General features: G+C 38.4%; 1 protein-coding gene across 1 annotated transcript in view; it reads left to right on the plus strand.

The window, feature by feature from the left end:
* obe (activating signal cointegrator 1 complex subunit obelus) overlaps positions 1-26,438 on the plus strand; it is a 47,359-nt gene that overhangs the window by 15,578 nt on the left and 5,343 nt on the right. The window contains exons 12-35 of the mRNA XM_028311105.1: positions 1,699-1,825; positions 2,332-2,615; positions 2,842-2,947; positions 3,199-3,423; positions 3,729-3,818; positions 4,042-4,186; positions 5,677-5,813; positions 6,162-6,338; positions 7,595-7,820; positions 8,774-8,915; positions 9,254-9,365; positions 9,694-9,862; positions 10,623-10,843; positions 12,190-12,292; positions 12,709-12,898; positions 13,437-13,590; positions 14,540-14,676; positions 16,339-16,555; positions 17,219-17,377; positions 17,949-18,090; positions 18,630-18,820; positions 24,410-24,600; positions 25,113-25,281; positions 25,846-26,133. Of these exons, the coding sequence (XP_028166906.1) occupies positions 1,699-1,825; positions 2,332-2,615; positions 2,842-2,947; positions 3,199-3,423; positions 3,729-3,818; positions 4,042-4,186; positions 5,677-5,813; positions 6,162-6,338; positions 7,595-7,820; positions 8,774-8,915; positions 9,254-9,365; positions 9,694-9,862; positions 10,623-10,843; positions 12,190-12,292; positions 12,709-12,898; positions 13,437-13,590; positions 14,540-14,676; positions 16,339-16,555; positions 17,219-17,377; positions 17,949-18,090; positions 18,630-18,820; positions 24,410-24,600; positions 25,113-25,281; positions 25,846-26,133 (4,102 nt within the window). The remainder of the gene's footprint in view (positions 1-1,698; positions 1,826-2,331; positions 2,616-2,841; positions 2,948-3,198; positions 3,424-3,728; positions 3,819-4,041; positions 4,187-5,676; positions 5,814-6,161; positions 6,339-7,594; positions 7,821-8,773; positions 8,916-9,253; positions 9,366-9,693; positions 9,863-10,622; positions 10,844-12,189; positions 12,293-12,708; positions 12,899-13,436; positions 13,591-14,539; positions 14,677-16,338; positions 16,556-17,218; positions 17,378-17,948; positions 18,091-18,629; positions 18,821-24,409; positions 24,601-25,112; positions 25,282-25,845; positions 26,134-26,438) is intronic.

The following is a 26,438-nucleotide window of genomic DNA, read 5'->3' on the forward strand; positions in this document are numbered from 1 at the left end:
TAAATTAACGAAAAATATTATTAAAGGTAACCTGGTTTAAATAAATTAAATGAAACCATCAATCGAGCTAGTAGGATTTATTTTATTATTCATCAATAATCAAATTCAGAACTTGAATATTCAACTGCAATGTCTGCTCATGAACGCTTCAAACTCGGTACTTCTTTCCCAATTCCATAAAATTCAAAACTTAGAAAGTGACAAAAAACATTAAAATAAGTAGTTGAAACAGACTACAGCTAATTTTCATAGTGGACTGTACTATACGATAAACATGTCAGTCAATTTGACAACCTTTGTCGGAAACATTATTCAGTGAAAATATTGTCCGAACCCTTAGTATTTCTCTTCGACAAATACATTAACACATCGTGAACCACTTTTCTTTCACGACTATAAAAATATTTTAGCAATTTAATTCACAAAATCAATTGCAAACATTTAAAATAAAGTTTGTTTACACTTTGACAACAATAGACTGACATGCAAGGTGACATGTCAATGAAGTTTTCAGTTACTGTTGCCATTAAAAGAAATTAGTACCATTAGTTTTCCGCAACATGGCGAGGGTTTTTATGTTCCAGGTCAGGCTATAATAAGGTGTGTGTGAAATAAGGTTTCATTTAGTTATTTAAATATTTTTGGTAGTGTTATTGGAATATTAAAAAGGTTTTATAAATGACATTTTAATGAATACGTATTTAAAAAAATACTTTTTGTCATAGTCGAAAAACAATCGATATGAATCGATTCTTACTGATGAGATTCATTTTGGCAACACTGAATTGAGTATTAAAGACAGGAAGTTGTAATTATCACATAAAGTACTATTTAAATTGGATTTTTATAAAGGCAAATTGATACAAAGTTACACTAAGTGAATACATTAAAAATTAATTAAATATTTTTGGCAAATTCATATTTTCATTAGCAGCTTGTCCACGCCAGGCCAGAAATGAACATTGTCCTTTGTACCGTAAAAACCTTAAATACCACAAAATTCCATGCTAAATACAAACGGGAAATCTTGAGTCATATTCTTTACCTCCGATGTATGTAATCAGCCGATAATATTGACACATTGTATATTATAATCTAATTTCCGAGCGAATCAGGAATCACAATTAATTGGCCACCTAATTCTCAGGGTTCGAGGATATATATCAAAGGATATATATCAAGATATATATCGGATATATATCCGATATATATCAAGCCGGTTTTGATGATATATATCAACTTTTAAAATTTCTTACTGTATTTGTACTTTTTGACATAAGATTTTTATTTTTTTTGGTGATTTTGCCGTATTTCAAAGATATTTTATGTTTTTGCTTTATTTGTCTGATTTTAAGTTTTAAAAACATTAAAAACATGTTTATGTAACACATATGCAATAGTATTCATGAATAATACAATAAAATAATACTATTGCTTTCATACAAAATTGATATATATCAAAGTTGATATATATCGGATATATAACATAAATATCCGATATTTTGATATTTATAATAAATATCGGATATTTTCGAACCCTGCTAATTCTAAAGAAACTGCGCGAGAAAGAGACGGCACGTTCTTAATACTGAACTCACTGAATTGCACTTTATTGCGTAGCATTGAGACCTATTTCTTTAGATACTCTTATGTTGGAAGTACCTATTAGGTATGTTTAACTCTCTATCCTTTTTGCAGATTCCTGCGTGTCAATCCAAACATCGGCCTATTCTTCTTCGACTCGCGGTTCCGTCCAGTACCATTGGAACAACAGTTCATTGGAGTCAAGGAGAGCGGCAGCGGAGGCGGCGGCCATCTTAGACAGGTAAACAGTCTTGATACTTGTAGCTAATGAAAAGTATATTTTTTTTCTCTCTAATCATGTTCATACTGTAACTGTTCATCAGTGCAATGTTTTTTAACTAAAATACCGATAATAATGACCGTCAACACCACCTGATGAATATGCCCCGTATTCATTATAAACATTTTTTTAAAGATTAATTAGTAATTTGTATTGCACATTACTAATAGTCGCATTAGACACTCGTGTTGCATAAACATGTTGCTGAATTGTCGTCAACATTTGTGTTGTAGAGTTGATCACACTCTGTTGAAGAATAGCCGATCAGCTAGCAACAAATTTTTACAGGAATACGGGGCTTTAGTATCAATAGTATGCAACAAAAAAATAGTCTGAAGTTAGCACATCAGTTGTAAAATATTCCCTACGTATTTATCTTAATTTTATTTTATTTTTAATGTGCCGTAAGAAGCTTACGGCTTTACTTCTTTCTTATTAATTACTAACTCAATAAACATTTACTACAGATGCAAATAATGAACGACGTGTGTTACGACAAAGCGGTCGACATGGTCCAAAAAGGCCACCAAGTCATGGTTTTCGTCCACGCTCGCAACGCCACACATCAAACCGCCATGATCCTCAAAGAACTGGCCCAAAAGAAAGGTCATCTAAAGCATTTCGAGCCAGAAGATTCTGGAGGGTTCTTGAAGGCCAAGAAAGCGATTGGAAGCAGCCCTAATAAGGTGCTAGGTGAATTGTTCGCGGCTGGGTTTGCTTGCCATCACGCTGGAATGCTTAGGAGTGACAGGTATGTATTTCATTTGAAATCGTTGTCAATGAAAGTTGACGTCATGTTGACCATAGAGAATTAGGATATGACATTAGGAAACGGATAAATAACATTGTTAGTATTGATATTACGATACAACGAACCTACAAAACTATGAATTTGCTTGCGTCTTTTAATTATAATTTAAAGTTTCTGTAGTTAATTTTAGCCTATTCACTTCTAAAACTTCTCTATATTTTTTCAGGAACATGGTTGAAAAGTATTTTTCAGAAGGCTACATAAAAGTACTAGTTTGTACTTCAACTTTAGCTTGGGGTGTCAATTTACCAGCTCACGCCGTCATTATAAGGGTACGTAATACTTCTATAGAGATTTACTTGCAAATATACAACGCAATATCAAACTTATGTCTGCCACCACAGGGTACAAAATGAAGTAACACCAGTACAGATTTTTCTTTGCAAATATGCAAAGTTATTTCAAACTTAAATTATGTCTATCACCACAGGGTACAGAAATCTACGACCAAAGCCACAGGACGTTCTTCGATCTTAGCATCCAAATATGCAACGTAATATCAACCTTATGTCTATCACCACAGGGTACAGAAATCTACGACCAAAGCCACGGGACGTTCGTCGACCTCAGCATCTTGGATGTGCTCCAAATCTTCGGTCGAGCCGGCCGTCCGCAGTTCGATACCTCCGGAACCGGCATCATCATCACAACTCACGACAAACTCACGCACTACCTCAAGTCGATGACAAACCAGTTCCCGATCGAGAGTAACTTCATCAATTTGTTGGCTGATAATTTGAACGCTGAGGTTAGTAGTACATAATATTATAGACGACTATGCTAGATTTATTCAGGGGTGTTCATTTAGCCCACAAAGCTATTAATTTTCAAATTAATATTACATGATAGATACGGGATGTGACGCAAAGCGTGACGTAAACAAACGTCATGTAACTTGATTGTGATTTGTAACGTCATCATAAAAAGAGCCATCTAGGCTGGCTTGTTTTTTTTTATCTGATAATTATTTTGTGCAAAAATTATAAAAAAAATTGAACGTTTAATGTACCAAACTGATAGTCTTAACTGATCAAATGTTTTTTATTATTTCAGGTTGCTCTTGGCACGGTCACTAACATCGACGAGGCAGTGGAATGGCTCAGCTACACTTATCTGTTCGTCCGGATGAGAATCAACCCACAAGTATGTTTTGACAATGGTTTTGACCGACTTATAAAATTTTGGAGTTTACTATACTTAGATTAGCTTAGTTAATCTGAATCAGCCGTTACACTCTGAATAAATATGTCCTACTTATGTATCAATACGTTAAAGACATAAGTTTTGACAAACTTTCTCTTTACTCCGGCATACCTCAAGGCACAACTCTCAGACCACTACCCTTCAACCACACCTTTTATTCTAGGTATACGGCCTGACCTACAACGACGTGCAAGAGGAGCCGATGTTGGAAACTAAACGCCGCGAGTTCATCACGGCAGCGGCTATGCAGTTGGATAAAACGCACATGATACGGTATAACGAGAGGACTGGGGACCTGAATGTCACTGGTAAGTTCAGTATCTTCATCTTTATCACTGAGCTGGTGGTCATTTAGATTGTGGGAGCAAAACTCTCAAAGCAGCGACCCAGTCGTAACTACCAGAGAGAAACGGATTTTTTACTTTACGCTCCCCATGCTGACCAAACACTAAGTTAAAAAATGGCTGTGACATACGGACGGACAGACAGACAGACATGACGAATCTATAAGGGTTCCGTTTTTTGCCATTTGGCTACGGAACTCTAAAAAATCTGCTAAAGTAGCTAACACATTGTTAAAAAAACAAACTTCAGGCCTTGTGCTAGCATAAACAATATTATGAGAAAGGAAAGTATGTAACGCAGCTTTTGTTTATAAACAAAACCGCTTCGGGAAACCTCATTTTAGGCGCATATAAAATGTAGTTTTAAAATTGTTTATTGGTTAATCTGAATGATGAATTTCTCTATTATTATTTTGAAATTTGTCACAATGAGGATCAGTACTGTTGTAGAAAATTCAATAAAACTAATATCTACGTTAATCTTTAAGACATATGAAAGATATATCTTTTTGAATTATCCAAATCGGACCATTACTTACGAAGATATTAAGTAATAAACATAGGCCGTTTTTGCCGCTAAAAGTCAACGTACGCAAGGCCGCATGACGTCATTATATCCGAATCGAGCGCAGCCGGCGTACTAATGGGATGGAAAATATTTTTTTCCGGCTAAACTATCAGTTTTAGAAAAAAACTTTTAATAACATTTATTCTTCAAAATAAAGTAACCTATCGACCAGTAATTTTTAAAAATAAAAATTGTGAAAAATAAGTATTGCTATGTCCAAAAACCACATTTTCATAGGATTCGATGCAATGCGGAGACGCGGTTGGGGTGAGTGTAACTTAATGATTGTTTGTATTGAACATAATAATACATAATATGATGCTAATACCCAGTTTCTGGCCTGGGGGGGGGGATACCTTATTGTTAGAAGTAAATAAATTAATACTTATACATTTTTATATTTTACTTGGAAGAAGATATGACTCTAACAACACTTATGTACACTTTATTTGAATAAATCGCCAAATATACCACCGCGGAGACCCCAATCGCGTCTCTGCGTGCCATTGAATCGTATGAGCGTATGGATTTTTTGCGTTATTTTTCACAATTTCCATTTTTAAAAATTACCTATCGATAGCTTACTTTATTCTGATGAATAAATGTCATTACAAGTTTTTCTCTAAAACTGATAATTTGGCTAGAAAAAAATATTTTCTATCCACGCAGTACGCCGGCAGCGTTCGGATCGGATATAATGACGTCATCGTCCCCGCGCCGGGCGGTCAGTGAACTTTTTTAGTAATTTGGCCATAACTTCGTCAATTTTTGTCGTAGAACAAAAATTTTTGCACTGTGTATTAAGGATTTCTTAGCCCTATAAATCTGCATTCACAGCTAAAAATCGAAATGATCCTCATTCTAATAAAACCTCATCTGCCTTCAGATCTGGGCCGCACCGCGAGTCACTACTACATAACTTGCGAAACCATGGAAGTGTTCAACTCTATGGTCCGCAAGTCTATGACACAAGGATATATACTTGAAATGCTCACGCGATGCTCAGATTTTCAGCAATTGAAGGTATGTAAACGTTTTAAGAACTTTTGGTATTATTATATCGAACATAATATCTGCATTTCCAAATAAGATTTTAATTCTTACCTGTGCGCCATGTCTTAAAGACTTTCATAATAAAACAAGAATTAGAAATAGTTTATAGCAAACTTCTTAAATATTTTTTAGAGCCATTGCTTGTATCCTTGTCACTTTCCTTCAAGTCTGAGGCTGATCTGATTAAAGAGAAACAAAACCGTTTTGTAAAATAAACAGCTTTCATTAAAAATATCTCTGTGTCATGTTTTCTGATAGATTAGAAAAGAACTGCTGACAGAGCTGCAATTAGTATCTCCATCTCACATTTTCCCATAGGTCAGAAAAGAAGAGCTGACAGAACTTTGGAGCCTCAAAGATCAGTATTGTGAGTTGAGGATAGAAGACGCTCCTGAAGATATCCACTGGAAGATCAATATACTGCTGCAAACGTATTTGTCTAGGGGACGCGTCAATGGATCGTCATTGCAGTCCGATTTGAACTATATTAGCCAGGTAAGCTGGTCTAAATTAGAATGCTTCTTATTTTTTTATTCTCTTATCACTTTATTATAAGTCGGAACCCAATCAGTTTTTATTTACAAAAAAATTACAATAGCTGCTTTTAAAATCAATAAATATAATTTTCAGTGACTAATCGTCGGATAACTTTTATAGCCTGACCAGGAACATAAAAACCCAGGCATAGAGGCGCGTCAATTGCATTTGATAGTGCAACACTGAGTACAGTCGTATCTGTGTTAAATTAATAGACTAACTTTATGTATCAGGATTCAGGATTACGGGCTAATTTAATATTTTCATAAATTAACGAAAAAATATTATTATAAGTAAACTGGTTTAAATAAATTAAATGAAACCATCAATCAGCTAGTTGGATTTATTTTATTATTCATCAATAATCAAATTCAGAACTTGAATATTCAACTGCAATGTCTGCTCATGAACGCTTCAAACTCGGTACTTCTTTCCCAATTCCATAAAATTCAACACTTAGAAAGTGACAAAAAACTTTAAAATAGGTAGTTGAAACAAACTGCAGCTAATTTTCATAGTGGACTGTACTATACGATAAACATGTCAGTCAATTTGACAACCTTTGTCGGAAACATTATTCAATGAAAATATTGTCCGAACCCTTAGTATTTCTCTTCGACAAATACTTTAACACATTGTGAACCACTTTTCTTTCACGACTATAAAAAGATTTTAGCAATTTAATTCACAAAATCAATTGCGCACATTTAAAATAAAGTTTGTTTACACTTTGACAGCAATAGACTGACATGCAAGGTGACATGTCAATGAAGTTTTCAGTTACTGTTGCCATTAAAAGAAATTAGTACCAATAGTTTTCCGCAACATGGCGAGGGTTTTATGTTCCTGGTCAGGCTATAACTGAAGAATAAGTTTGGCACATTGACAGTTTCAGTATGAGAAATATTTCAAAATGGCAAGTTTTTTCTTCAGTTAAAAGATAAAACTCGATTGAAAAATCAGCCCTTACTCATAAACCTATCTCACAAATAAACATTGCTTTGTCTGACTCTATCGTATCCTATCCCTTTGTAATCATAACATCATAAGTTTATTTATAACTTCTTCATAGACTACTAGGAACTTTATCAGCAAGTGTTCATCACCTATCATCATAAAAGTCAATATGGCAATTATCATCTTAAAAGTCTCCAATACTCAATAATACATCTTAGACGAAATAAATCCTAAAACTATAACCCAACCAATTTCAGAACGCCGTGCGCATAGTCCGGGCTCTATTCGAGATCACACTCCGCAAGAACAACGCGTACATGGCCGGCTTATATCTGAAGATGGCCAAGATGTTGGAACTCCAGCAGTGGGACTTCTACAGCGATATGCGGCAGTTCAACTGCTTTACCATTGAGACGTTGAAGCACATTGAGTATCCCATGCTGAAACCAGACCAGATCAGGGATATGGACTGGAAAGAAATTGGTTTGTATATTACTTTATTGTTGTTTCAGCCAAGGAACGTCCATTGCTAGACAAAATCTGCGCCTAAAGATTGATTTCCACAACGACCGGTCTTGCAGTTAAGTGCCCTAAATGAGAACAATATACAATTATATGCAATTTAAACTAGCTGTGCCCGCGACTCCGTACGCGTGAAAACCCGTTTTCGCAACATTTTTCAATTTTGCTCTGCAACTTTTACCAGGCCTGTTCATTTCCGCGAGTTTACCTACATCGAAAACAAAACACGCACGATGGCCCACCTACAGGATACTATTCGACAAGGCCTCACATACGAGCGAACATTGACTCACGCACGCGTATTCTTGTGTATGATGGAAGAAAATAAAGAAAATGGTGTACTAAATACTGTGCAGTATTTAACTGCCCAAATAATAATAAAAACACAGAACCTTACCTGTACCTTTTTAAGTTGCCTCAAGACACTGAGAGGTAAATATGTAGTTAATATTATTCATGATAATTCATGCTAAATCATGTATTTCCTCCGCCATTTTCCGCAGTTTGGCACCTCACGTCACATCATTTTACCGAAGTCAGCCCTATAGCTTCGGCGTAGTGCCGATCTGACGTTTGTCAACAAAATGGTGCTTGACTCTTGAGACAGGCTAAATTACACCATATTTTTAATGACATTGAGCATACATTTTTCTAAATACCTTCGCGAAGTAAAACTTCTGTACGTAGTACTTATTTTATTATTATTCTGTGCTATTACTCGTAGCGTGATGGTATATAGCCTATAGCTTTCCTCGATAAATGGGCTTTCTAACACTGAAATAATTTTTCAAATCGGACCAGTAGTTTCTGAGATCAGCGCGTTCAAGTAAACAAACAAACAAACAATCAAAATATTAGTATAGATATGAAGCTCGCACAGTTGCAAATAATATAAGCTCTATCTTTCTACACAGGTGACCTAATAAGAAATCCGAAAAACGCAAGGCATTTGAAGAAATGTGCAGATGAGTTTCCGCTACTCGAAATGGAGGCAAGCTTACATCCTATCACCAGGACTGTATTGAGGATACGACTCACCATCACTCCCAATTTCAAGTAAGTAGTTCTTAAATCTGTCATTCGTATGCCACTGGCATAAAGCTTAAAATCCTTTAGATAAACTTGTCATTTTATGTAGTAGTTCTGTTGGCGACTGTATGTTGAAAATGCTTTTTGTTTCGTCAATTTTATTGATGCCTAAAATGTTTAATGCTCTTTCTTACATTGTACTAAGTGAAATAGCAAGATGTTTAGCAACGCCCTCTTTTTGATAAACCACTGTTATAATATTCCTTTTGATGTCTATTTGCAAAAGTAACCGTAAAGTCAACGCAGATAGTCGAATGTCGATTGATGAAGAAATAGTACTTTATTAATGAATGATTTATCTACAGATGGAACGACAAATATCATGGAAAAGCACCGGAAGCCTTCTGGATTTGGGTAGAAGATCCAGATACGGACATCATGTACTATCACGAGTACTTCCTCATCACTAAAAAGCAGGTATGTGTAATGTCAACAAAACAAATAACAAATGAAGGCTACAACTGATTAGTTGTAGCCTTCATTTGTTATTTGTTCCACCAAAGCGGAATAGAGCAGAGAAGTGTGTTGAATAACCAATCAAATTTAATTATTTCCACTTCTCGTCTCCGCTCCGCACAGCTCCGTCAAATTCTATAGAAAAATTTGACGGCCCGACACTTCTCCGCTCCGCTCCGCCTTGGTGGAAACTGGGCCTACCACTATCGAGTTATGACGTCACTCGCCAGTAATTTTGTGATCATAATTATTCACTCATTATTATTTAACTCCCTATCCCTTATTCCAGGTCATCACAAGAGAGCCCCAAGAATTAATCATCACGATACCAATCTCAGAGCCTCTCCCGCCTCAGTACTACATCAGAGCGACGTCAGAGAGGTGGCTTGGGTCGGAAAGCGTTCTGCCTCTGACGTTCCAGCACTTGATCTTGCCTGAGACTCATCCGCCGCATACAGGTATGTTGGGAAACTGAATTAGATAATTACCAATCTCAGAGCCTCTCCCGCCTCAGTACTACATCAGAGCGACGTCAGAGAGGTGGCTCGGGTCTGAGAGCGTCCTGCCTCTGACGTTCCAGCACTTGATCTTGCCTGAGACTCATCCGCCGCATACAGGTATGTTGGGAAATTACTAGATAATTACCAATCTCAGAACCTCTCACGCCTCAGTACTACATCAGAGCGACGTCAGAGAGGTGGCTTGGATCCGAGAGTGTCCTGCCTCTGACGTTCCAGCACTTGATCTTGCCTGAGACTCATCCGCCGCATACAGGTATTTTCGTAAATAGTGAATTCAAGTGCCAATTAGGCAATTAAACAATGCTATGTTCTTTTTAAAAAGATTTTGGCAGACAGTGAGATACGTGTACTCATACGTATAAGCAAGCATGCAATTACAATTCTGAGGCATCAAAATGGTTATAGTATTTATTAGATCTAAACCTTTTCAGACTATATTGTGTAATTTAAAAAAAAAGTTAGTTTTTAAGTTTTCGTTGAGTTTACCCTAACTGACTCTTAAACTTGCGCGGGCGTCCACTGGCGGTTCAGCATCGAAAATTAGTATGATGAGCAACACACGCAGATTCCCGCGGCGCCGTGCTTTTCTACTACATTAACTCGCCCGGGTGCTAGTTTTAGCGGAGACCCTTACGGCCACAGAAGGCTAATTTTCCCACTGATAAATGTTACAATAATACTTCAATCACTTTTTCAGACCTCCTAGAACTCCAGCCGCTGCCAATAACAGCGCTGAACAACCCTCAATTCGAGATGCTGTACAGCTTCACGCACTTCAACCCGATACAGACGCAGATATTCCACTGTCTGTACCACACTGACAATAACGTGCTGTTGGGCGCGCCCACCGGCTCCGGCAAGACTATAGTCGCTGAGGTTGCCATGTTCAGGGTGTTCAACCAGTATCCGGGGTGTAAGGTGAGTGAGCAAATGGGTGTAAGGCCTCAGCCTCGAGTTTAGCGGGCAGCGGGGCGGGAGCGGCGGCGGCGCGGGAGCGGGGAAGTGTTGTGTTCGGGGTTGTGTTGTCGAGATATTTGTTTTTATTCGCTAACGAAATGTTTGAACAACGGCGACAATTTTATTTCGATTTATTTATTTATTTATTTAAACTTTTATGCCAAAATAAATTTGAACATAAGGCGAACTTAATGCACTAAAGCATTCTCGACCAGTTTACCTTTGGGTTGAGCAGAAAAGAAATTTGTTGGCGGTACTTCTAGTGCAGGAAAGAAAAACAAAAACAAATTATGCTACATACATAAATAATATATAAAATATATAATAAATAAATACATACATAAAATAGATGATTGAGTTAAACTGAAATTACAATTCATGAAGATGAGATCATTTTGAGGAAGTGATTATGGACCGATTCGATTTATTGTGGGCAAAAGAAGGAGTGCGCTGCCCGCTCGTTGCCCGGTGCCGCGCTGCTGTTTTCGAGAACCGGTCTATTTGATTTTTACGCATAAGATCCTGCCGCTCCCGCCCCGCTGCCCGCTAAAGTCGAGGCTGAGGCCTAAGACTAGCCTTGCTCCGGAAGTCGAACCTAGGTTCTTCTGATTAATTTCGTTGCGGGTCCAATGACAGTTTAATTTTCGCTCGGGACAAACTTGACCTTCACTGGTTGTATTTTATTGGCGGTCAGCTGTAGATCCTGGCACTGACACGGGTTGCAGCGGTGATAACGAGAAGTAGGAATAGTCCTGTAGCCTTTTACCGCAATTTTGTAGGCAATGTGCTACTCTGACGTTTAAACTCCCAATTTGTTAAGGATCCAGTATGACAACACGTTTAACGATACTGGGCGGCAGGATTTTTTGCGTAAAATCAAATAGACAGACCCTCGAAAACTGCCACCCCGCTATGAAATTCGAGGCAGAGGCCTTAAGAATTTAAAACATGATTTCTGATTAAATTACAAATAGGTAAACCATTTATTACTTGTTAAATAAAAAAAATACTACTTCACAGTTTTATAGTTTTCACTAGCTTTCCGCCCGCGGCTTCGCCCGCGTGGAATTTTGTCTGTCACAGAAAAACTTTATCGCGCGCGTCCCTGTTTCAAAAACCGGGATAAAAACTATCCTATGTTCTTTTCCGGGACTCAAACTATCTCTATGCCAAATTTCATCAAAATCGGTTGCGAGGTTTAAGCGGGAAAGCGTAACAGACAGACAGACAGACAGACAGACAGAGTTACTTTCGCATTTATAATATTAGTTGGGATTAGTTGGGATTAATGAAATACCTTCTTTCAGGTGGTCTATATTGCTCCACTAAAAGCTCTAGTCAAGGAGCGAATAAAAGACTGGAAAGTAAGACTTGAAGAGCGACTCGGAAAGAAGGTCGTGGAACTCACAGGTAATTAATACAGAATACTAAACAATTCCCATTTTTATCGGCGTTTTCTTTAAATACAACATGCCTTAACATTTTCAAAATACTTATGTAAATCTTAGAAAAAGAGACCGACAATAGTGATTAAGTTTCTTGCGCTGCTTCTTCTCAGTACTGGCCAAATTATCGTCGTAAAGCAGTAGAAGTGTAAAAGTGATTTTTAAAGCCTAATGCGGTTATCACACTGCGCCGCGGTCCGCGTGATTTCATATAAAAAATCCCGCGCGCGGACGCGTTGTCAGTGTGTTGCCGCGCGTGTTTTCTATACAAACTGAGGTACTTGCATACAATGATTAAATCTGTCGTCCCGCGGAGCGCGGAGCAGTGTGATGATCGCCTAATAGCAAGAAATCAATGACTTTATGATTTGCCCGTTTCAGGTGACGTATCCCCGGACATCCGAGCGATACGAAACTCGCACGTCATCGTCACAACTCCTGAGAAATGGGACGGCATCAGTCGATCCTGGCAGACCCGGAATTACGTCCGGGACGTCGCACTCATCGTCATTGACGAGATACACCTGCTGGGAGAAGATAGGGGGCCGGTGCTCGAAGTCATAGTGTCCAGGTGAGTTGTAATTGAAAGTAGGTTCTATGTCCGCATTTTCAGATGTATGGTGGCTTGGTGGCCGATATTGAGAATAAACCAATGTTCTTAAGAGCTGCATTGGCACGGCATCGTTCATTTCAGCCAAACGACATCCACTGCTGGATAAAGCTCTCATCTAGATTTCCACATCGACCGGTCGTGTGTTGCCTGCATCCAGGTTCTTCTCGCGATTTTCAGATCGTCGTTTTACTTAGTGGAGGCTTGATTATCACATAAATATCCTCATAACATAATAATCATAAATAAGCAAATGGTATATACATATTAGTATTTAAAAACTACGCAGCCCTAAAATGTTAAGCAACCTACCCGGTGGCATTAGTCATTAGCTGGACGCAAAAGTTCTACCCCACTGTACGCAGTAAGATAATAGTCTAGGAAACCCTTGGCTCTTCCTCTATGCGTTAATGGAAATTTTAGGGTTGTTATTAATTTATTTTCCCTAACTTGATATCTTTGCCTTGTAAATTCAATGTGAGATTATGCTATTACTTAGGACAAACTTCATCGAATCGCATACGTCGCGTCGCCTGCGCATCATAGGCCTGTCGACCGCGCTCGCCAACGCCAAGGACTTGGCCAATTGGCTCAACATCGGCGAGATGGGGCTGTACAACTTCCGGCCTTCGGTGCGGCCTGTGCCTTTGGAGGTTAGTTTACTCTATGGTTAATTATTGATAAATATAAGAGGAATAAACTAAACACTGGGACTAGTGCATTCACATCGGTTAAAAACTGTTCAGTCGGCTATAAATTAAGGAGGAATTATTCAATGTGTGGCCCTTTTCAGAACTTATACAGGATGACCCATTCGTTAATGAATGATTTATTACGTTCCCATTTGTACGAAAAAGTTTTTTTTTTTAAGATTTGTACTTTCTTCTCTTGGGGTAAGTTGTTGCATTTGAGCATTAGAATCAATACTTAAGTTTGATCATCCACGAATGGGTTAACCTTATACGTCCCAAATATAGCTTGCATCCACTCCGGGAAGCTGAACATATCTGTTGTTACCTACCACCAGGCCTGTTCATCTCCGCGAGTTTACATCGAAAACAAAACACGCACGATGGCCCACCTACAGGATACTATTCGACAAGGCCTCACATACGAGCGAACATTGACTCACGCACGCGTATTCTTGTGTATGATGGAAGAAAATTAAGAAAATGGTGTACTAAATACTGTGCAGTATTTAACTGCCTAAATAATAATAAAAACAGAATGTACTTTTTTAAGTTACCTCAAAACACTGAGAGGCGTTAATATTATTAATGATAATTCATGCTAAATCATGTATTTCCTCCGCCATTTTCCGCAGCTTGGCACCTCACGTCATATCATTTTACCGAAGTCAGCCCTATAGCTTCGGCGCAGTGCCGATCACTGACGTTTGTCAACAAAATGGTGCTTGACTCTTGAGACAGGCTAAATCACACCATATTGTTAATGACATTGAGCATACATTTTTTTAAATACCTTCGCGAAGTAAAACTTCTGTACGTAGTATTTATTATTATTCTGTGGTACCACCCACACCATAGAAAAAGAAAACTATTTTTTACAAACCTTTTTTACACCCTGTATATTACTAACCAGGTGCACATATCGGGGCATCCGGGCAGGCACTACTGTCCCCGCATGATGACGATGAACAAGCCCACCTTCCAAGCGATAAGGACGCATTCGCCTTGCGCGCCCGCACTCGTCTTCGTGTCCAGTAGACGGCAGACTAGGTAAGTGCGCAGGGTAAATTGTGCTCTATCAACAGATAAACCTATTATGGAACACGCAAAGTTGAATACAATACAGGCTGTTCTTTTTTAGAGTCATTATGTAGTCCAGAGAGAAGATTATTAAATAGATTTAAGTATGCTTAATTGATCATAATAACATCCCAAATTATACATGAAAAACTAAACATGGCATTTGATTTAGCAAATCTAAGAACCAAAAAAAACTATCACCCAACATTGTTTTAAGGATCTAAACATTTAAAACGACATACCTTGACAAACTTTGACACTCCAATTGCGACACTTGACAGGGCTACTGTGTAAATGTCTAAAGCCGAAACTACATATTTCCATCTTCAAACACATTTTTGAATCCATCGTCATTTTTTTATTTTATCGACAACCTTACTCTAAGGCCGAGTTGCACCATCTTACTTTGACCGTCACTATAACGATAACCCGTGCTCTTTGTATGGAGTTTGACATTTTTGACGTTTGTCAAAGTTAACCTTTAACCAGTGACATGACTATTTTATAACACTATAAGGGACATGACGTCTCACAGGCTACCACTTCGAAATCAAAAAATTGACAAAATTGCATGTGGATTACTTTAAAATTGTATTTGTATATAACTATTGGTATGTCAATAAAACAAATGTAAATGAATTCAATCATTTTTTTTATAATTACATAGAAAAAAACTATAATTACCAATTAGTGGTAATTTTCAGCCTCAATTGATATGAGCTCCTATTTTAGCATTTTAATAGACTTTATATAAATTCTATGTCAAATTTAATACTTTTTACTAAAAATCTAATAATACAGAAACCGAAAAAACATAAAAGCCACTTCTGAAAAATAAAAATAAAAATTCTGACACCCGCTCAATTTGGCATAAAATCAATGGCAATTTTTGCAGAAAAGGCGAGAACATTGCAAACATATGGGATTGCAACACCCCAACACAAGTGTACTGTGGCAGCGAAGCATGGCTTGGCACCCGGGGCGACCCCTTCCCCCCCCCACTGTCCGCTGTGTACACTGTCATTTTGTGTAGTTTAGGCAGACAAATACTGCATGCCCTTTGCTTGGCTTGACTTGTTTCAGGATGGAACAGACGGTCCATCGTTTGAACCTTGACGAGGTTCAAAAGGTTCAAACGATTGACTGACCGTTCGTAATATTTTATTCTTTGATGAATTCGTGGGCTGGAGTTATCATTTCCTAGTCTTTTCTGCCATTTTGCACTTAAAATAAAAATTAGAGTGTAAAAGTTTTTGTATGACAACTAGGGACATGTAGCCTCACAGGCTACGATCGATTTTCTAATTCGTATAACTTACGTGCAAAACAACCGATAACACGTCTGCCTTCTTCTGTGGTCGTTTTAGCACTAAAACAAAAGCTACTAAGACGCTGGGTCGCTGCAAGCGAGGGGAAGTGGTCAATTCTAAGAATTTGAAAAACATGAGACGCCTGTGAGACTACGTGTCACTGGTTAAAGGTTAAAGTGAGATGGTACAACCCGGCCTTAGTCCTCAACCACAGGGAAACTGGCTATTTCACCTGCTGAAGGTAAGATAGCCAGTTTATCTGTGGCTACAACTCCAATAAGTCGTTAACAATGTGAATGTACCCTAATAAATTGTATTCCAGACTGACAGCCCTAGATCTGATAGCGTACCTAGCCGCCGAAGACAATCCAAAACAATGGCTTCACATGCACGAGTCGGAAATGGAGCAGATCTTAGCCAACATCAGGGAATCCAACCTGAAACTAACGCTGGCTTTTGGAATAGGCATCCACCATGCCGGTCTGCATGAGAGAGACAGGAATACTGTGGAGGAGCTGTTTATTAATCAGAAGATACAGGTGAGATTTTATTTGGTGGTTACTTATGATAGAGGGTAGTTGAAACTAACCATCAATTGATATATTTTTGAAGAGCAGGGCAATATCACCATGGCTTTTGTAGAGAAATAAGATTATTAAAAAAGTTTTTTTTTATACAAACTTTTATGTTCCATCACCAGACCAGCACATCATTATATTGCATTGCCATCTGAATTACATACGTGTTCAAAATTTAAGCCAATCGATCGTTAGGAAGTTAGTCTATTTCGCTTGCAAGATTTAACCCAAACATACATTCATTAAGTATTGCATGATAAATGAAAGCTTGTAATAAAAAGAACTTGTGACGTCTCTTAGGCCCAGAACAGACGGTGAAACGAAACTGCAACTGCTAGTTACTTTTGAGTTGCATCTAAGTTTCTGCCATAGCGTCCGTTGAGAGACCACACATGACGCGACCAGTTTGAAACTTTTAGTTTCATTCATAAGAATCATCAGAAAGTTGCAGTTTCGTTACAGTTGCGTTTCACCGTCTGTTCTGGGCCTTATTTGCCAACTTAATGTCAAAGCAACTCAAATCTAATTTCAATTGAAAATACAGTATAATAAAGTCAAGGGTCAACTACTTTCTCAAATCCGATCTCTCAGTTAACAACTTGAATCTTATCCCCCTGTCTCAAGGTTCTAATCTGCACAGCAACACTCGCTTGGGGCGTGAACTTCCCCGCCCATTTAGTGGTGATCAAAGGCACGGAGTATTACGATGGAAAACAAAAAAGATACGTGGATATGCCCATCACAGATGTACTGCAAATGATGGGCAGAGCTGGCCGACCGCAGGTAAATGTGTACTCTATGTCTGTGTGTTAAGGTCTAATTTAGGGCTTCCTAAAGTGTTTTCTACTGTGACGCTCTTGGGAAGTTGACATTTTTGCAACGTTTTCTTTCGATCACGCTCTTGGAAAATTGCCATTTTTGCAATGATTTTTTTCGACCGTCTCGATACGATGCCCTTGAGATTAATTTTGAACCACACACTTAATTTTGAACGCAGAATTTGGGAAGCTTGGTCTAAAATATTGTAATTTAAACGGATCAGTAGAAAAAAACACATCTTTTTTAAATCACAGAAAGTCGTGTGTGCATACCCCAACCAGAACATTTTACTGTTTTTCTTGTGAAATTATTATTGATTTTCCAATGTACAAACTTTCATCGCCTACAGTAATAGGCGATGAAAGTTTGTACATTAAAAATTATTAAGGGAGTACCCTTAATCATTTTTTTTAGCTTTTTTGGGACTTTTTTAAAAGACAGAAATCTAGTCTATCTAAACTATCCTGAACTTCATGAGATCTTGGTGAGGTTTAATATGATTCAACGTATTTAATCAATTTGATTGTACTTCCAGTATGACAACGAAGGTGTGGCTGTAGTATTGGTCCACGATCAGAAGAAGAACTTCTACAAAAAGTTCTTGTACGAGCCCTTCCCGGTCGAGTCCAGTCTGCTTGAGGTGTTAGCTGACCATCTGAACGCTGAAATTGTCGCAGGTAGATATTCTATCTTACATGCCTAAAGATTTCTGTTGGAATCATAGAAATATAGAGAGATGACAAGTAATGCGCTACATTCGAAACTCAGTGTCGCATTAAAAATGGATTGCTTTTAATGCCATTTGTAAACACTTATCTATGTTCACGTTACTGAAGGGATGAGGTCACGTGATACAGTGTCAAAAGGATGTCAGATTTTTGACTCCTTCAAACCGAACTTCTACACTAAAAATATATTCGGCTGCTACTCAGGGTTGTATCCTGAAATGAATGAAGACTCGATTAGAACTCAACTAAAATTAGTAACACTAGGCTTGAATCTATCCTTTTGTAGATTTAATATTGAATTTTTCTTTTCTGTAGTATTTATTGCATCCCTAGCACGATCCACTATAATTCTGATCACAGTAAATTTATTGTTATCTTAATTTTTGCATGAAAACAGCGCCGTAGCTTAACAAACTAAATTTTAAAGCTGCTCTAGTAATAACCCTAAACTATTCAGCCAAGTGACCACAACAACTGTTTCTTTCAAGGCACCGTCCAGACCAAACAAGACATCCTAGACTACCTGACCTGGACATACTTCTTCCGGCGACTGCTCAAAAACCCGTCGTACTACAACCTGGAGAGCTTAGACCCGCGTGACGTCAACTACTACCTGTCCGGACTTGTCCAGACGTCATTGGACGCGCTAAGTAACGCCAACTGCGTGGAAATTGAGGAGGTAAGACACCTGGGGAGATACTTTCAAAAAAACGTTTTGAATATCCGAAAGATTCCATCCCTCTCATACAAACAGTGTTGCCAGTCGGGTCTTGTCAGAAATTACCACAAATATAAAAAAAATGTAACCTTTTTGAATAAAAAGTAACCTTCATACGGGGGGGGGGGGGTGCGGAGCGATTGTGTAAGGTTGTTCATGAATGGAAAATGAATACAATAAATTGATCATCAATCATTAACCTAAATTCGAAATTTTGCCCATTCCATGAAGACCGAAAAGTGACCGGCCGTATAAAACCGTTTCATGGATTTGCGTTTTATTATCGAACTAGCTTTCCGAATTTTGTCTGTCACAGAAAAACTTTATCGCGCGCGTCCCTGTTTCAAAAACCGGGATAAAAACTATCCTATGTTCTTTCCCGGGACTCAAACTATCTCTATGCCAAATTTCATCAAAATCGGTTGCGAGGTTTAAGCGGGAAAGCGTAACAGACAGACAGAGTTACTTTCGCATTTATAATATTAAGTTGGGATAACATTCGCTAAAACTCATTTTCTTTAACAAATAATAAATCAAATTCATGTTTAAATGCAGTTTATGACATAGGGCAGGTGACCCGGTTTTGGCCATTTTAAGAATTTTTTAGACTTTGAGGCTATATCATTTTACAGTTTTTGTTATCACGGACTTATTTCTTGTAAAAAGTGATTAAATATATTTAGATCTAGCCTAAGGATACATTTTTTTTCATAATGATTCAATGGAAAAATAATCCTGTAGAAAAGAAAAAGAAATGGGAATTTGTGCCATTTTTGGCCAGCTTTACCCCGTTTCTGGCCACAGTCATGTGCCAGTTCTGGCCATCAAAATTCATAAAAAAAAAACAAAAACTACTCGACGGATTTTAACGAAACTTGGTACAATTATTTTTCATACTCCTGGGCAGGTTATAGTATACTTAGGAATTCCCACGGGAACGGGAATTAGCGGGAAAATCCTTTTGTATGAAAAATCTAAACTGCTTAAGTCAGACGCTTGAAATTTGGTATGTAGGTACCTTAGTAAACTTAAAGCTTAGTTACAACAAGGAATTCCCGAAATTCACACGGGAACGGGAATTCCCGAAATTCCCACGGGAACGGGAATTCCCGAAATTCCCACTGGAACGGGAATTCGCGGGAAAATCCTTTTGTATGAAAAATCTAAACTGCTTAAGTTAGACGCTTGAAATTTGGTATGTAGGTACCTTAGTAAACTAAGAGCTTAGTTACAAAGAATTCCCGAAATTCCCACGGGAACGGGAATTAGCGGGAAAATCCTTTTGTATGAAAAATCTAAACCGCTTAAGTTAGACGCTTGAAATTTTGCATGCAGGTACCTTAGGAAACTTAAAGCTTAGTTACAACAGGATATTGCAAAATTCCCACGGGAACGGGAGTTAGCGGGAAAAAACATTTGTACGAAAAAATCTAAACCGCGTAAGATAGATGAAGGGGGTAAAACGGGATCCACGCGTACGAAGTCGTGGGCGGCCGCTAGTATGAAATATAATATCTCAGCTTGAATTGAAATCAACATTAACCTATAGTATAAGTTTATGCGGTTAGTACTGGAACAATTTTCTTTTCACAAAACCAATTTTTTTAGTATTTGGTTTCGATGGAGGCATTATAATCGTAACTCTGAAAATGAATCGATTACTTATATCAAAATAGCTAAGTAATTAAATTGGAAAATCACGATAAAAACTAAATGGCCAAAAGTGGGGTTCTTCGTGCACCACTTTTGGCCATTCATGTGGCCAAAGATGGGAAAATTCATTAATTCTGGCTCCATTAGTGGCCACCTCTCATAAACCCCTTAATAAACAAATAGCGATAAAATATCATTAGTACCACTTAGACAGTGTATTCTTTATTAAGGATTAACATAAACATTTAAAAAAATAAGAAGGATTTAGAAAATAAATGATTGTTTACTCACCCGCTCGCCTTAGCCTTTTTGCTAAGACTTAAAACAATTAACGCTGCTCAAAAAATAATGACTTGTTGGATTGAAGTGAAGCTTGACACATCAAAGCTGTTAACGCTATCAGTGTGGCTAATATTAGATATTTTTATTCCCGTAAACCATAGAGTAATATATTAGTCTTTGCCTTAGTTATAACGATTTGAAGTTCTAAATGGCCACAAAGGGGTCGGTGGCCACAACCGGGTCACTTGCCCTAATTTTTAAATTGTCACTATTAATATTTTTTACTGAATAACCTGTAAAAGTCAATTCTACAATTTCTGAAAAATCACCTAAAAGTAACCTTTTCATTAGTGTAACCTAAAAGTAACCAATGCAGTTCAAAAGTAACCTAAAAAGTTACAAAAGTAACCTTCTGGCAACACTGCATACAAAGGAACACCAACATGAGTGACAGAGACAGATGTCGTCAACTACTACCTGTCCGGACTTGTCCAGACGTCACTGGACGTGCTTAGTAATGCCAACTGCGTGGAGATTGAGGAGGTAAGGACTAGAAAATAATTTAGGTAACCACTGTCCTAGTCATAAGATAATGGTCTTCAATATGACTTACTTAGGTAACAGACGAGCATGCAGAAGTACCTGGACACTTTTAGTAACGCCAACTGCGTGGAGATTGAGGTGGTAAGACGCTGATGTTTCTGTCCCTCTCATGCATAGAGAGACGGCAGCGTGAGCGACAGAGACAGATCATGTAAGCTACTGCCTGTCCGGAATGGTCTAGACGTTTCTGGACGCGCTTAGTAATGCCAACTGCGTGGAGATTGAGGTGGTAAGACGCTGATGTTTCTGTCCCTCTCATGCATAGAGAGACGGCAGCGTGAGCGACAGAGACAGATTATGTAAGCTACTGCCTGTCCGGAATGGTCTAGACGTTTCTGGACGCGCTTAGTAATGCCAACTGCGTGGAGATTGAGGTGGTAAGACGCTGATGTTTCTGTCCCTCTCATGCATAGAGAGACGGCAGCGTGAGCGACAGAGACAGATCATGTAAGCTACTGCCTGTCCGGAATTACAAATTATGAGAAAAATAACAAATTATTCGTTCTCAATAAATACCACATTAGTAATTTTAATAGGAAATAGGGGCAATGTAGGCAAAAAAGACCTACTAAATATTTTTGATAGTTTATGTTTACTTAATGTAGATAAAATAATTTTGTTCACATTCCCCTACAGTAGAAGCTTGCCACAGGAGGAAAATAATTTAAGATATAAATTGAATTTGACATTGAATACACTGACATATAATCAATGCAAATTCCATGTAATTGACATTAACAATTATTTAAAAAATAAATGTTTATTGACAATAGATAAATATAATTATCTAAATAAATATTGTAAAAGACGAATAGCGAATTCGCTATCATATTTTATTAAATATTTAGCCATTAATTTGGCTAGCCAAACTGCTTTTATTGAGCAGACCATGGATGTTCGACCCTTGGAATCTGTTCCAAATCATAATTTAAATTACATCGTAAGACAATAGAGGATAACTCTGGCATACAAAATTCGGGTACAAAGAAATTTAACGGTTTTAATTTAGTGCATCAGAATGTACAAGGCTTCTCCGGCAAAGACTTGGAAATTGAGTTATTTATCCAAGAATTGAATATTCATGTCTTATGTTTAACGGAACATTGGCTCAGGCAATATGAACTAATGCTGAGCATTAATAATTATAAGCTTATTAGTTCATTCACTAGAGAGTTAGCTATTCGTGGAGGGTCACTAATATTAATCNTTAGGTTGCATAAGATAGGTAATTCATTCTTGGGGAAATGTATTACCATATTTAACAAAATACCACACAACCTTGTCGAATTGCCAATAAACAAATTTAAGATACATATAAAAAATACCCTTATGTCCAAAGGGTACTACAAGGTTCGAGACTATATTGATGACAAGGATGCGTGGTCAGTTCAGTCTGCACATATTTGATGTACTTAAATTTGACTATTCTTACCGTTAGATAATTCCTGGCAATAAGTGGTGACTGAGTTTGTTCCGGCGTTTCTTCTCAGCACTTGCCATATGTTTGTCTCGAAGCGCTGGTAGGGCCCAAAAGATAAGGAGACATGTAAAGTGCCCCATAAGGGCTACCTTTTTCTTTTTTTTATTATTTTCTATTGACGTTCATAAGTGCCACTTGTGGTCTAAACTGAATAAATATTTTTGATTTTGATTTTGATTTTGATTTTGAATGGTCTAGACGTTTCTGGACGCGCTTAGTAATGCCAACTGCGTGGAGATTGAGGTGGTAAGACGCTGATGTTTCTGTCCCTCTCATGCATAGAAAGACGGCAGCGTGAGCGACAGAGACAGATCATGTAAGCTACTGCCTGTCCGGAACGGTCTAGACGTTTCTGGACGCGCTTAGTAATGCCAACTGCGTAGAGATTTAGGAGGTAAGACGCTGATGTTTCTGTCACTCTCATGCATAGGGAGACGGCAGCGTGAGCGACAGAGACAGATCATGTAAGCTACTACCTGTCCGTACTGGTCGAGAAGTCTCTGGACGCGCTTAGTAATGTCAACTGCGTGGATATTGAGGAGGTAAGGCGCTGATGTTTCTGTCCCTCTCATGCAAAGCGAGATGACAGCATGAGCGACAGAGACAAGTCAGCTCAAGAACCCGTCCTGGACCCGCGTGACGTCAACTACTACCTGTCTGGACTTGTCCAGACTTCCTTGGACGCTCTGAGCAATGCCAACTGCGCCAACTCCCAAAAGCATAATTAGAAGTTCCGGAACATTTTGTCGGCCGTTTGGTGTAGTGGTTCAGAACGGACTACTATTCCGAGAGGTCCCGGGTTCGATTCCCGGCCGGGCATAAATTGAAATGATGAATTTTAATTTCTGTGACGGGTCTGGGTGTTACTATGTATAATATGTATGTACCTATTTAAAAAAAAAAAGTATATAAGTGGTGTATCCGTCAAGCTAGCACCCATAACACAAGCATTAAGTTGCTTACTTTGGGGCTAGCTGGCGCTGTGTGAAATTGTCCAAAGATTTATTTATTTATTTATTTCATTCATCCCTCTCATACAAAGCGCGACACCAACATGAGCGATAGTGACAGATAACCCAAAACTACCTTAAACAGCGTTACAGAATAGCCCTGCTGAGTTAGGTGAGAGACTTTCAAGTATCTTTTAGGGAGACAATGCTCTAAAGCCTTGTGGAGAAACTTACCCAGGTTAGAGGCAATTTATGAAAACGTCTATTCTTGGGATTTATCTGGCGAAATGATATTATGTAGCCAAAAGAATTAAGTATTTTAAAATCGTGATTTCGCGACTTGATAAGCTATAGCTATACCTTCGACCATCATGACCTTCATTAGATTTCATTAAAGGTCATTATGGAAATCATTGTTTTGCCTATGTTCAGCAGTGGACGTCCTCTGGCTGAAAGGATGATGATGAAAGATCAAACTGCAAGTAATGTAAGATTTAAGTGGTGGGAACTACATCAATAAAAAAGAAACCGTCAACAAATCTTTTCCCAAAGATCTCTTTTAATACTTCTTTTAACTTCCAGGACCAAAGAACAGTCCATAGCACTTGGATGGGTCGCATAGCGTCCTACTACTACTTATCCCATAAAACAATGGCGCACTTCGCAGCGAACTTGCAAGGCCACCTCAATGGAGACTCTTTGTTGAGGGTCTTAGCTGATGCGGAAGAATACGCCACGCTGCCTGTGAGGCATAATGAGGATTTGCTTAATGGGTATGATTTTTTGTTAATGCTTGTCTAATGAAACTATATCGTCATCATTAGGTTATTTAGTCACCACTATAATAGGAGTACGACCATCTCTCAAAAGCATAAAATCATACAAAAGGAGCACGATCCTCAAATTTACCAGAAGCAACTGGACATTTAGCATTCGCTCGCGCCATACGCTGTTCTGAAGAGTTGGAGACGCGTGATGCTTGTTCCTTAGTAGTATTGTAGACCATCCACTGGAAAAATGACGTTGTTCCTATTTTACTCTGCTAAAACCACCCGAAAAAAACAATCTGTTAGGACATTTTAACGATGATTCACTTCGAAGGTACTGTCTGACGCAGAAGGACCAGAATCCATTTGCCTCTGGTAAATCTGGTAGACTCCTGCATTAAAGACTAGACGATCTGATGATGACGATACGTCCCGCGTTTACCAAGAATCTATTAATGGCAAGATAAGATTATAAAACCTTAATAACCAGTATAATTTGACCTCTATTTCTTCTCCAGCGAGCTATCTCAGCAATGCCGCCTGCCAGTGGACGCGTTATCGCTAGACTCGTCCAACGTGAAGGCATTCTTATTACTGCAAGCGCATATGACGCGCCTGCCGCTGCCTAACACCGACTACTTGACTGATACCAAGTCGGTGCTGGACCAGACTATAAGGATATTACAGGTGAGAACTCATAAAAAACTATTAAAGTCATATATTTTTGCAAATCGCAATTAAAAAGAACTTTTACACGTCCCAGTATTAACCCTATCACTGCTAGAGGTTTCTGGATATTTGTATTTGTTAGAGTTCAACAACACTTCACGTGGTTGGCCGTTCTTGTAAAGTTGTGCCTGCAAGCGCTTGGCTCAAGCTAGTAGACAGAGAAAATGGCAGTGAAATGACAAATTAGCTTTGCATTAGTCCGAATCTGACATCGGAAAGTGACCGATCTTACAAACATTAGGCTCAGGATAAGCTCTTGATTATAGGATCGAACAAAAAACATTACCGACAGTAAATGGTCCGTTTTCACCTTATATTTATAACTAAAAATCGTGGCTTCTGTAATAATCACAAGCAGTTCACAAAGGTAATTGGTTTTCTTCCGCCACTTCTCAGCTGATATTATTTTGTCACAAAATGGTAGTAGGGAAATCTTTTTACGGGCGTGTATCATGTATGTATGTACTGGTTTAGGTACACACGACCACACTTAAATGTCACTAAATTCAATATTTCTTTCAGGCCATGATAGACACCTCAGCAGAAAACGGCTGGCTGTCCGTCTGTCTATCCTGTCAGATGATCATGCAGAGTATAGTGCAAGCGCGCTGGCCTCACGACTCTCCTCTAACTACCCTCCCATACGTGGAACCACAACACTTATACATGTTCTCGCAAATGACCAGAGACAGTAACAAACCGTGCACTATGCTGAATGGGTTAAAGGTGGCTTGTGGGAAGAACTATGAATTGTTGGCGAGGTATATGAGGAAGGAGTTTGAGGAGAATCAGATTGAGCAGATACATAGGGTAAGTGTTATTTGTTGCGCAGGATTGCTTGACAAACTCAGAACTGTTAAATGAAGTTGACTATTTGTAGACATTTTTAGAAGCATTAATTAATGCCATTTGGTCATCTTTAAATACTAAAGATGACCTAGTCCTATTATATACTGAACTGTCCCACCAACCTCATTGACAGGGGGGCGCTACCATCGTTCAACTGTATAGTTTCCAACATGGCAAAAATCGGAACCAGCGATCCGGTATTGACTTTGGCGCCCCGCTGTCAATGTCACGGGTAGGACAGTTCAGTATATTGGGTCTCTATTTGT

This window comes from Ostrinia furnacalis, unplaced genomic scaffold (genome assembly GCF_004193835.3).
Source record: "Ostrinia furnacalis isolate ACB-3 unplaced genomic scaffold, ASM419383v2 OfSCF3175, whole genome shotgun sequence".
Taxonomy (NCBI): Eukaryota; Metazoa; Arthropoda; class Insecta; order Lepidoptera; family Crambidae; genus Ostrinia; species Ostrinia furnacalis.